Source organism: Arachis ipaensis, chromosome B6, assembly GCF_059453495.1.
Source record: "Arachis ipaensis isolate K30076 ecotype BB chromosome B6, ASM5945349v1, whole genome shotgun sequence".
Classification (NCBI taxonomy): Eukaryota; Viridiplantae; Streptophyta; class Magnoliopsida; order Fabales; family Fabaceae; genus Arachis; species Arachis ipaensis.
Window position 1 is genome coordinate 7,817,699 of NC_142441.1, and position 13,314 is coordinate 7,831,012.

At 31.4% G+C, this 13,314-nt stretch overlaps 2 protein-coding genes across 4 annotated transcripts; both read right to left on the reverse strand.

The window, feature by feature from the left end:
• Positions 1 to 829: 829 nt before the first annotated feature.
• On the reverse strand, positions 830 to 3,799 carry LOC107645591 (uncharacterized). Of its 3 annotated transcripts, none has more exons than XM_016349643.3 (3): positions 3,378 to 3,799; positions 2,706 to 2,836; positions 830 to 1,854 (listed from the first exon to the last, which is right to left on the reverse strand). In XM_016349643.3, the coding sequence occupies exons 2-3, from the start codon at positions 2,800 to 2,802 to the stop codon at positions 1,025 to 1,027; spliced, it is 927 nt and encodes a 308-aa protein (XP_016205129.1). In that variant the 5' UTR covers positions 2,803 to 2,836; positions 3,378 to 3,799; the 3' UTR covers positions 830 to 1,024. The 3 variants fall into 3 exon arrangements, with proteins under 3 accessions (XP_016205129.1, XP_016205128.1, XP_016205127.1); XM_016349642.3 differs by having other exon boundaries at positions 2,706 to 2,842; positions 3,378 to 3,710; XM_016349641.3 differs by lacking the exon at positions 3,378 to 3,799 and having other exon boundaries at positions 2,706 to 3,233.
• Positions 3,800 to 6,113: 2,314 nt separating this feature from the next.
• On the reverse strand, positions 6,114 to 7,494 carry LOC107645594 (uncharacterized). The gene is made up of 2 exons (XM_016349646.3): positions 6,626 to 7,494; positions 6,114 to 6,486 (listed from the first exon to the last, which is right to left on the reverse strand). The coding sequence occupies exons 1-2, from the start codon at positions 6,826 to 6,828 to the stop codon at positions 6,387 to 6,389; spliced, it is 303 nt and encodes a 100-aa protein (XP_016205132.1). The 5' UTR covers positions 6,829 to 7,494; the 3' UTR covers positions 6,114 to 6,386.
• Positions 7,495 to 13,314: the final 5,820 nt, after the last annotated feature.

Genomic DNA, 13,314 nt, shown 5'->3' on the forward strand with positions numbered 1-13,314 from the left:
ATTCTCCTATTCTTTTTTATTAGAATATATTAGATTTTATTAGAATTATTTATTATAAGTTATTACGTTTTTATGAATTATGATTTTAATTCTCTGAACATTTATAAATATATTTTTATGAATTATGATTTTGATTCTCTAAATATTTATAAATATATTTTTATATTGTATCATTCGATATAATTCAAATAGACACAAATCTTTTCTCTATTAAACTCTCTTTTACCGTCTTACCTTTCTAACAGTTTTGACTAACATCATCTTGTTTTTTTTCCCTCTCAATTATTGTGCTTTGTGCTTAGTGCTTACACAGTTACACTGAATCCATTATAATTTGTTGGTTTGTTCTATTGGCTTTCACAAAGAAAAGTCCATCATTAAATTTGAATCATGAATAGCCAAATAGATTGTACATAGAATCATAGGTAGCGTTTGTTTTAAAGTACTAAGACAGAGACTGAGAGACTGAGACCTAATATTATGTTTGTTGGTTCAGAGACTGTTACTAAAATTTTTGTCTCTGTCCCTAAAATTTCAGTATTTCAGTACCTCCAAAACGTAAGGACACAGGGGACTGAAATTTTTAGAGACAGAGATTGAAACTTTAATAACATTTTATACCTAAAATACTCTCATTTCAATTAATTAATTTCAATTTTATCTTTTGTACAAATTAAATTAGAGTTTCATTATTGTTTTAATTTTTGTCTCCCACTTTGCACCAAACAAAATACTGAGATTTATTTCTGTCTCTGTCTCTTAGTCCTTATCTCTCAGTCTCAGTCTTTCAGTTTTTGTCTCTCCAACAAACGCTACCATAGATAACAAATAAAGAAAAATGAAACAATTGAATACATAAACAATAAATAGTACAATACACGTAGAAATAAAACTAATACACAACATACTAGAGTCTAAGAATAGTAACATACATCGTATTAAAAAAATATTTCTTAACCTAGGCTTCTTGCTTAATTACCTAACATACATATAGACACCCTTTTATAACACAGTTCTTGTAGAATTAAGATATTTGCAAACTAGTTAAACCACGTCTAGAGAGCTCCACACTAGGCTCATTCTTTGGAATCACATTGAAATTGAAATTGAAAAATTTCTCAGACAATTCACCCACAAATTTGTTGAACTCAAATGGTTTCTTGTTCCATTTCTTGGTGGATTCCTTGGCAACAATGAAGTTTCTCATCTTCACATTCTCCTCCTTCATCACATCAATTGCCATACTCAGCTGCCTTATCACCTCTATCTTCTCCTCATCCTTCTGCTTGAGTTGTTCCCTCTGTGCCTCATTCTCTTCTTTAAGCCTCTCTATTTCTTCCCTCAGCATTATTACTTCATCACAAGCAGAATCTTTCATCTTGAGTTGATCCTTCTGTGCCTTGTTCTCTTCATTGAGTCTCTTCATCTCATCCCTCAATCTTATCACTTCATCATTCACAGCAACATATGAAACTTCCACCTCTTCTTTGTGATTAGACTTGCTCTCTTCTTCTTCTTCTTCTACTTCTTGCTCAGGATCATCAACTTCAGATTCCACATCATAACTCTCTGAATAGGTATCATAACCACGATGATCATCTGCAAAAGTCAGCAACTTCTCGAACCGATGCTTGGCGGATGCAAACGGGGATCCTCCTGAATTGAGTAGGCCGATTCCAGTTTCGGGTCTGACTTGATCATAGCGCTCGGCTAGCGAGCGATGCGTCCTATAGAAATCTTCAACCATTCTCAAAAGCTCTGGCCTCTTCTTGTAGTACATCTCTGCACGCTTGGCAAAGGAATCTGCATCTTCTTCAATTACCTTTAACATAGCTTTTGTCTTCTCATTTAGTTCTGCAATAAGCCTCAATAGACATTCACATATCAGTGCTAAATCACTTTTTACTTTTTTACCCTTTTCCCTCTCAACAATATAATCCTCTGCCACAAATGCAGAGTAGCAGCATATACAAGTCACAGTCAAACTAAACAAAGGTTGCTCCAACGGCTAAATACACAAGGCAAAAAGTAGAAAAAGAACTTGAAAGGCAACACTCAGATAACGGTGGCCTAAAAACTTTTTATGATGCTACAGCTACACTAGTGACATCATTTTTTTAATTGACAAATGCTACCAGTTAAGAAAAATTGGAAGTTTTGGTGATTGGTAGTTGATAAAGTTTTATACCCCAATTCTATTGATCTAATAATCAAGTAGCATAATACAAGATTCTGGCAAATAAATTCCTGCAAAAATTCTAACTCCAATATTCTCTTTTACTTGTAAAACACTATATGTCTATACCTATACGAAGATATCTAAGACTAATTGCGGGAAACGGTTGTGAACATGTAGATAAAGGGGAGATTAGGTTGGGCCTGAATCATCATGTGTTATGCCACAGTTACAGGGATAAGCTCAATCTTTCTTAACTCAATCAAAGCATGATTCAATGCACAGCAGATTATTATTAGTCATTACTCATTAGAACCAGGGCTAGTTTTTGACAAGAAGATGCTCCTAATTTCAAATCACTGATGAGGCTAAACAAGATGGGCAAAGGACTTTCTATGCATATAATAAGTTACAAGACAATCTAATAATCACAAATTATCAGTTACAACTGACGAATTTGTCCAAAATTGCAACCGTTTTTGACTATGTAAATTAATAAGGATGGATACAGAGGAATGAAGATTGGAACCTGAAAGAGTGGATTGAAGCCACGGGGAACGGTTGGTGGTGGTGGTGTCAAGCCACCACCAGTGTGAAGGTTGATTCTTGGTCATTTCATCCATCATCTTCTTCTTCTTCCTCTTCTGCTTCACTCTTCTCCTGTTGCTTATCATCAACAAAAACAAACATAAATATGATGGCAAAACAACAAAGAAGAACCTCGGTTTCCCCAAACAAGAAGTGATACGCAAGCATAACCATATATATACTAGGATTAACAAGTCTCCATCACATTCACATACTCCAAACAATCACAAACACATATAGCTAAAAGATAAAAACGGAAATCACTAAAAGATAAAAATGAGAAATTGCGTGGAGTAACTAACTGCACCGACTCAACAGTGGCACTGCCTCTTCGTTGTTTACAAGAACACGGTTCCACACAAATCCATATAAGGTCAAAAATATAAGGATGTTATCGTCATTTCAAACACTGCTATTACTACCAGTACCGAAACCAAAGGTGAACCTTCAAAAACACACAAACATAAAAGCGAGAAAAATTGCAGAAAAAGTTACATCTAACTGAGGTGCATGTACATGGGGGAATACGTTGAGCGATGGGGATAGAAAGGACAAAAGACAATGCCCATCTCGTAAATCAATAAGAACGGAAAGGAAAGGGCGCAAGACCAACCTGGTTCTTGAATGCTTCCGAGTCGACTCACCGAGTCACAGTGGTGGTCTTCTGCTGCAAGCAGAGACAAGAGAGGGAGACCGGTATCTTAAAATGTTGTTCACTTCTTCTTTCTCGATTTTGAATTCTTTTGTCTCTATTCTCACCTCTTCACTCAATCATATTCACACACGTGTACCAATCTCATGGTCCCCAATCTCCTACTCCTACCCTTGTTACTATTTGCCAATTTCTAGATTTTTTTTTTCCTTGTGACAGAGACAGTAGTAATAACATAAAATAAGAATATGGTGTGAGTATATGATTATAACATAATTAACTTTTTAATCATCATGTCACACCTAGTACATTAAATAAATCACATCGTAGTTTAAGAATATGATTTTATATTATACGATAATAATAAATATATTGGAAAACACATGGTGACTGCGGGATCATGCATGGATTAGTATTTAGTAACGTGATGGAGCGAGCACACATGGTGTAACGGTCGGAAAACGTAATTGAATATGGAGCTTTGGTAAATTAATATGATGGGTGTCCAATTACTTTTCTTTCAATGTTCATTTATTATTATTCTGATTAAAGGAAGCCCACATGAATTGAAAGAAAGTTGTAACGGGCAAGTGATAACAAACAAAGCATTGTGGTGGATTAGGGTAGTAAGTACAGCCTGGGCCCAGAGCCTATTTTCATTCATGTTCACATGACAACGTTTGTGATTTTGGTTTTGGGATATAGAATGTGTTTCTCTACTTTTTTCTCTCGTGCACTGTCCTATTACCCGTCTTATATCCATTTCCTCAAATTCCTTCAAGTTTGTTCTTCAGTTGCCTTAAAAATGAACCACGGTTTATTATCGTTTCCTTTTCTATTTAGGTAGGGGTGGCATCGGGGCGGGTCTTCCCCGCCAACAATAACTCGCATAAAATTTGTTTCACTCTTATCTGTGGGTAGCAAAAGGGTTGAATCCTAATTTGTCTCTATGGGTATTCATTCCGTTTCTATTCGCCCCTATAATTATTAAAATCTAATAAATAAAATTAAATTTTAAAATTTATATAATTATCATCACATACATAATATAAATTAAAGTAAAATTTTAAATATGATATAATATTATTTATCATTTTAGATTTTTAGTAATTATTTTACATATATTATATATATATCGGAGCGGATAGGAACAGGTAGTATCTAAATTCGATCTCGCCCAACTAAAAACCTGTCCTGATACAGGACGGATCAAAGTGAATACCTGCGAATTCAGGTAGTGTTGCCATCCTATATTTAGGCTAAGTATTCTATGGAACTTTTAAAAAAAATTCCGTTAGATAGAATTGTCAAAATATAAAATTGACCCATCTTTAGATTTCCTTTTTATATTGACAACTTGACTCTTCAAATTTTCTTCTTCTATATACAAATGTAACCCTTAGTTTTTCTAATCAACTCCCACAAATTAAATCTCTGCAACCACTAATTTCATTTTCATCTCACGGACAACGGCTGCATATTCAAATACATGCTCTATTATCTCCTCTGGGAAATATTTGTTTCTTTTATTCTTTAAATTTCTCTAAAAAGGAACTTTGGAAATCCTAGAAAAAAAAATCTCAAAAACTTAGTCTATTTAAAATATGTAACATTGAGATATTCTTTTAAAAATAAGAGAAAAAAAATCATATCTATTAAATAATAATGAAAAATTTAAGACTACTAAGTCTAGAATATAATGAGATTTTTAGAAAAGGAGAAAAAAATATTAACATTAAAAATTTTAAAATTTTTAGTACTAGTCTCACTTGAAGAATAACAAAAATAGACATAAGTTTTTTAATCAGAACACAACTAGAGTAAAATAAATTACTTGTTTTTTAAAATTTAGCTTTTGATAAATTTTTTTAAAAATTTATTTTTTTTTTAAACAAAAGAGGTCAATACAATAAGTAGAGCAAGAACAACTACAAGTAAATAAAGAAGTTAAAAAAAAAAAGAAAAAATCGCAAAAAAAATCATCAACTAAAAGATTTTTTAAACGATTAACTAAAAAATTATTTATCTTTTATTTTTTTTCTCTTTTAAAAATTGAATAAAGAATACTATTTAAACAATACCTAGTTCCATTGAATTTTATTGAGAAATGGTGGAGAAAAAAAAAAGGTAAAAAAAAAAAGGAACAAACTCGTCCTTTGTTCTCATCGGACAACAGCCTTCCATTGGGAGCAGCAGTCATCGACGAAATCACAACGGAGGAGCTACAGCCGAAAATTCCTCCGGCGAAATCACTGAAATTTCTGGTTCCATTCCTTTTCCATATTTTGAAACTTATCAATCTCCAAACTTCAACACTTTATGACACTAATGTTTTCGGTTCTTACCATTGGAACTCGGGTTTAGTTCCGGGTTTAGAAGATTCGCACGTTAGTAATCTCAATAACTCTATTCCTCATCAGTTGGGAAAGCTGCAAAAGCTCAAAGTGTGCTTCTTTGAAGAAATGTATTTTCTCAAACTATTCATCACTTATTGGTGTTTGATGCTTTTTCCATTGAGCATCACTTATTGGTGTCCACATTCATAAAAAAAATTCTGTAATATATTTGTTAATGGCCTCAGATGACTAGATGGATGATTGTGATTTGTGAATTTGTTGAATTATTGGAGTCTAATTAACTTATTATGTATAAAGTTGTTAATAAATTCCTAAAAATTTTGTTTCCATTAAATGAATATAGAAAAGTGAAATGGGATAAATTCATAAATATTTTAGAGAGCTCCATCCAATGAAATTCTCTAGTGTGAGTTACCACTTACTAGATGTATGATGTATCAAATTCATGACTTCTGCTAAAAAAATGGCAATAAGATAGAGGACATATTACAAGAACAATAGCCTTGCATTATTACATCTAGTTCTAATCACAACTCAAGAACAAAGTGAAGCCAGGCCTTGATTAATCCTCATTCCGGATAGACAATAGCAGTGTGGACAATATGCCTGCCCATCAGAAGCCAGGTGGACCTCCTGGGCCGGGTGGGCCAAATGATCCACGTGGACCTCCGAAGCAACCTTGGAACAACCAACAACAGCACAAACAATAGAAGCTGCATTGACACATTTGAAAGTAATTATTAGAATTTAGAGCCGGTTCTAATATGTGAAATTCATTAATGGGCATTGTCATTATTAATGGGCCTAAAATATAGCAATCATGGCTTCACGTAATGTTTAGTTACTACTCACCATGAAGAAATGAGGTTGCATATACCATCTCCAAACCCACCAAAAAATCCACCGGATCCAAAGAAACCAGGCCCAGGAGGACCCCAGCCTGGTCCACCAGGTCCCGGAGCCCAACCAGGGCCAGGACCCCATCCAGGGCCTCCAGGTCCGCCAGGGCCACCAAAACCCGGCCCACCAGGACCCCCCGGCCCACCCGGTCCCATGGCTAGATGTCTCTAGTCTCCACACACTTGAACACCAACAGAGCACCGCGAGTAGGTTGTATCTACAAAAGCTAGAGGGAAGGAAGAGGTGTAGTGAAACTATGAAGTTCTAACAAAGCTTCTTATATAGTGGCTATAAATCTCTTAACATTCAAGTCAGAAAATCCTTCTTCGTACATCGAATTGTAACAAAGCTGCTTAAACTACTAGTCAGATGAATCATGGTTAGCTACCATTCAAACCCACGACTCAAAGTAGTAGTTGCTTGTCATAACTCATAAATCATAACGGTTCCATGATAAATATATATCCATTTGCTGAGTGGCATCAACAATCATTCAAAAAAAGGTTAGCAAATTGACTGTTAGTTAGCGAATTAGTTCTACACATTAAAACCAGTTTGGATTAATGAGAGAAAGGAAGCCTCAGATTAGCATTATGGCACATTCAACATAGCTGCAACAACCCGTGTACTATGAGAACACGGTGCGCAAATATGTTGCTACAGCTCGTGCCTATAATACCCTCATCATCAGCTTCTCCTTCTCCTACCATTTAATTCAATTTTCCCCCAAATTTCCTTACCAAAAACACAAACATCGCCAGATATTGGAACACCTTAATTAGGGTTTCTGGTTTCACCCAACTTTCGTGAGGCAAGGGAGCAGGGGTTCGAGAGAATAAAAGATCTCATTAAATATCAAGAGATTCATGCTGCGACGTCGTTTGGACTCTCAACCTTTTTATTGGGCTTTCTTACTTTTGGATCCCATGTGTTTTTTCACCACTCATTAATTTAGATATGCTTTATCTATGTGTGTAACCCATTGGCATGGAGTAAAGGAGTGCTTTACAAGGGTGTGGGACAGCTTTTGGCTGTACCAATGGAACAAGAAATCGGAAGGAGGGAGTTGTGTGTCAAAAAAAATGAGGTACCAAATCGGAGAGTCCGAAATTGTGAGGGATGAAAATTTTAAATTTCACAGTGAACTCATCGGACCCTCCGATTAGTTTTTTTTTTTAATTAGAAAACGGATCCTCTGAATTTGCATGAAAATTTATTTTTTTGAAAACAGACCGTCCAAGTTCTACCATTATAATTCCCTCGGTTCGAATTGTGTTTTACTGTCACCACATGCAGGTCAAGCACCTGTATACTCCATACCGAGACAAGACATCAAACTTACCTCCATATTAAAAATAAAAAGCACATTTTTTCACCCACCATACAAATTCATAAAAAAAATTTCTTGAGTATATTGGAGACTTGGAGTAGTACACTGAAAATAAAAAGTGATTTTATTTCCCACACCTGTTTTTCTTTTCTGTTCATTAATCTATCTAATTAATTTCAATCAAATTAAACATTTTTTCTAATTAAAAAAATTTGATAAATTAATAAAATTAGATTGATCATCATTTTACTTATAATTTTTATCGCTTTATCATTATCTTTAGGGTAAACGACAAAAAATACACTCAAATAATTTTATTTATTTAATTCAATTGTTATCAATAAAAATATCTTCAAATAATTTAAAAATGCAATAAATATATCTAATAGTAAATATGTATTTTCAAAAAATGTTCGAAATTAAATTTTGACGCGATTTTTCAAACACGATTAAAAAAATTAGATATTTTTATCGTTAAAATTTGATAATTTTTGTTAAATATATATTTTTATGTGATTTTTTTGCTAACAATCGATAATACTTTTAAAAAATTACAAAGAAATATGTAATAATATCTCATTTTTCTAATTATACTTGCAAAAAATCTTATCAAAATTCAATATCTAAAATATATTTTGAGAAATATATATTTATTGTTAGATAATTTTATCGTATTTTAAAATTATTTAAGTGTATTTTTATCAATAGTAAAATTTAAGTATATTTTTGTCCATAACAAAATTATTCGAATACACTTTTAATAATTTATTCTTATATTTATCTTAAAAGAAGCTTCATCCAAAAAAAACAAATGCTATCTATTAGGTAGTATTTGGTGGAGAGACAGAGACGGAAAGACTGAGACTGAGAGACAGAAACTAAGAGACAGGGATTAAAATAAATCTCAGTATTCTGTTTGGTGTAAAATGGGAGACAGGAATTGAAACAAGAATGAAACTCTAATTTAATTTGCAATAAAGGTAAAATTGGAATTAATTAATTGAAATAAAAGTATTTTAGGTATAAAATATTATTAAAGTTTTAGCCTTTATCTCTAAAAATTTCAGTCACCTGTATTCCTACTTTTTGGAGGTACTGAAATACTGAAATTTTAAAGACAAAGACAAAAATTTTAATACCAATCTCTAAACTAACAAACACGATACTGAATCTTAATCTCTCAGTCTCTGTCTCAATACCTCAAAACAAACGCTACCTTAGTTTAGGACTTAGGCGACTTATAAATGTTTATTAGGTTATCTAATGATTGTACAACTAACAATCTTATAATAATTACTTTTTAAATGAAATAAGAGTGTCGGTTTGTTTTTGTTAACTATCTTTTTGCAAGCTTTTGTTTCATATAATGATGTATATCCATATTCAAGTCAATTTTTATTGTCATTATTGACCAGAGAAAAGCATGCTTTTATTTGACGTTCCAATATTAAATTAAATTGTTGTTAACAAATTAAATAATTTAAACTAGAAAGATTGAATTGAAATGTTAGGCGCAAGTATAAATGCGAAATAATAACATGTTTAAACTTTATTCACAAGTTCGTTGTTTAAGACTTTAAGTTGGTTTTAATGTTTTATTTATGGGGAATGCTAGGAGACAATAATTTTATTGAATAATATGAATAATCACTAATAAAATAAAAACATACTATATCTCTAAATTAATTTTTTAAATTTTAATATTAAAATAATCATTTATACACTAATTAAATGAACATCCGATATATCTATTGTTTACATTGTTTAATATTTTCATTATTTACCTCTGCTTTTCTTTTATTTATTATAGCCACTAGCTCACCAGTCACCTCTGAAATTAAAAAGTTAAAACAATATGTCATAGTCTCCAGTCAAAATTATAATACAAAAAACCTTAGTCAATTATCATTCTCTTCTTTTCTTACATCAGGCTCAACAAAAAATATCAATTTTCTGGATTAATATGTTGGGAAGATAGCTTCTGCGCAATCTTACTAAAATTATAAAGATCTCATCTGATGATATCAAAATAATACTTCGACGAATATTAATGTGTTAAGAAAAAAAATTAAGAGTATAACATTTTTTAAAAATTAATTTGTTAGGTAGAAGCAAAAAATAAAATGTTATAAATATTAAATTTTAAATTTAAATTATTGATATAAAATATAATAAATGAAGAGTAAAAATTTATTCAATTAATAAAGAGTGAACCACAATATTGAAACTGAAATTAGCATTAGGATGCTATTTTCTAGTTTCTACTTCTATGTCATTTGTTGGTCAACCTACAATTACATAATCAAAAGTGGACTTAGAATAGTGATGGACGGGGCTAATAAAGTATTGACGTACAAATTACAATAATTAAGAAAACAAATTATAAATAACGAAGATTAACTTGAATGAATAGCAAGGCCACTATTTGTATTGTGACTCAAACTAATTTTTAGTTTTTTGCAGAGAAAGAGAGGATGGCTCTATGCATATTGTCAATTGATATGATAGGGGTTCTAATGGCGTTGGTTATTGCTCTAACTCTCATGCTCATATGTTCCTCTCCTCCTAGAAGGGTTGTCGTTCATCGTTACCCTTATTACTAACTAATTAGCCACACTTACAATTAATTGAGTCCCTGCATCGGCTAAGATCATGTAATTCGTTTTCGGTATGTTAAATTATATTCCAAATTATGTTATATTGTGTATTGTAAGTAATGATTGTTGATGAGAATTGTTGTTGACTTAGTTTTTCAAGTTGCGGTTTCGTTTCTCATTTCGTAGAAATAGATGCATCGTATAACAAGGTTCAAGGATTCTTCTATAGTCCTTATCAGTTGCCAAGAGATGAATGAATCATTTAAACTTATTGGGACCTATAGCGTAAAATACATGTGAGGATCAATAATTGAACCCTTAGTTACTTTACTTTAGTCTTAGTTTTTCTTCGGTGTGTTACTGTATTTTATGTTATTTTATTTTTTAATCGAGCAAGGTGAAACGGTTAAATTAACAAGTCTATGGTTATAATATATTTTTTATTTTTTGTATTGTTTTTGGATCAAAGGTCACGAGATATTATTCTAGATGCTATCTAATAAGCCTAACTTAATCCCTTCATTATTTAATCATCTTTTGTTTTTTAACCTAAAATTATTTCATGATGTTCTTTTTCACTCTTACTAAAAAGGTAAGACTTAGTTATGTTTCAGTTTAGTCAAAATTTTGGAATTCAGATAAGTGAAATTTTGTCATGAATTTAGTTTTGGTGGCTAAAATTTTGTACAAAAAGTCAATTAACTTAAAAAAAAAAACTTAGGCTAATATATCTCCTCTAATATTAGCTCACATTAATGATCCAAAAATTGTATTAATTTGGAGCTACTTGTTGGAGGTTGTTATTAAAAATTCAATAGTGAGGTGTATGTGAATTTTCAATGTCGAAACAGAGATAAGCTTGAACTCTAAAGAGACATTCGAGATGCTGCCACGCAAAAATCTAACCAGAAATATTGTAAACAAATAATATGACATCATTATGTTGCTAATTGTCTTACTTAATTTAATATTGGAACATCAAATATGTTGCTGCAGCTAATGCCTATAATGGGATGTTAAATGAAATTGTGAGGTTATTTAAGATACAAATTTTAAGTATAAATTAAAGTAAGACTTAGAAATTAATTTGACGAAAAAAAAAACAGTGTTAGAAGAAGAAAAAGAAAGAAAAAAAAAAAGGAAATAGAGAAAAAAAGTTTCAATAGTAAAAAAATTTTAAATTATGGAGGTCATATATTTTATCACAATAATAATAAAAGAATTACATTAAAAGTTAAAAAGGACATATTAATAAAAATTGATGATTTGCAACAATAAATTTATGTTATAGATAAAAGTGCATTAATAAGGATTTAAATATGATAGACAATTAAAAAAATATTTACAAAATAAATAAATAAATAATTTATAAATATATTTGTTTTTCTATAAAAAGAATTTGATCCTTCTCTTTAAATATTACAAAAATTAATTTTTTTAATATTTTTTAGTAATTAAATTTCCCTAATAGTTCTTTAGAATAATTTTCTCTTCTATTCTTGGTATTGTTTTTGGATCAAAGGTCACGAGATATTATTGTGGATGGCTAGATGCTATCTAATAAACCTAATTCAATCCCTTAATTGTTTAATTCTCTTTTGTTTTTTAACCTAAAATTATTTCATGCTGTTCTTTTTTTATAATTCAACTAAACAACTTATTCACTCTTACTGAAAAGGTAAAACTTAGTTATGTTTCAGTTCGGTCAAAATTTAGGAATTCAGATAGGTGAAATTTTGTCATGAATCTAGTTTTGGTGGCTAAAATTTCGTACAGAAAGTTAATTAATGATGGTAAAAAAAAAAAAAAAACTTAGGCTAATGTATCTCCTCTAATGTTAGCTGACATGAATGATCCAAAAATTGTATTAATTTGGAGCTACTTGTTGGTTGTTGTTATTTAAAATTCGATAGTGGGGTGTATGTCAATTTTCAATGTCGAAACAGAGATAGGATTGAACTCTAAAGAGACATTTGAGATGCTGCCACGAAAAACTCTAACCAGAAATATTGTAAGCAAATAATATGACATCATTTATGTTCATGCTTTGTTTTAAACTTTTAATGCTTTCTAGTCTCCAGTATTTCTCTGTCTAACATTGACTTAAGAAGCTTCACAAATCAAAATTAAAATCGACTTTAGACTAGTGGTGATTATAGACTTAATAGTCAACTTGTGAGTTGGAAAAAAAGAAAAAATATATATAGAAACCAAGTCTTGAACAAACTCAATTTGAATAAAACCAAGGGTATTCCATTCCATTCCCTTTCATTCAGGCACTTTGTTCATACAAGGCACATAGAGATGGTTTGCAAGGAAATATGTATTGATTTCATGGGGCTTCTGATGGCGCTGGTTATTGCTCTGGCCCTCATGCTCATCTGCTCCACCTCGCCAAGGAGGAGGGTTGTCGTCCACCGCTGGCCTTACTAGCTTCTTCTTCATAATATGGCTGTGCTGTGTGTATCTTGTCACCAAAGTTTTTTCTGTTATCTTAAAGAGTTTGTATGAGCCGGGTATTTGATCAAGTGTTCATTACTATTTTTGTAAGTCTTTGTGTAAAACCATCTACTTTCTTCTATATCAAATAAAATTTCAGTTAAGAAATTTTCTCCTGCCTTGTTTGTGAGCTAAGATCTTTGTTCATATTATAAGACATAATAATTGTTTAAGACTCTAAGTTGGTTGTTAAATAGATCGAATTACCAATAAAA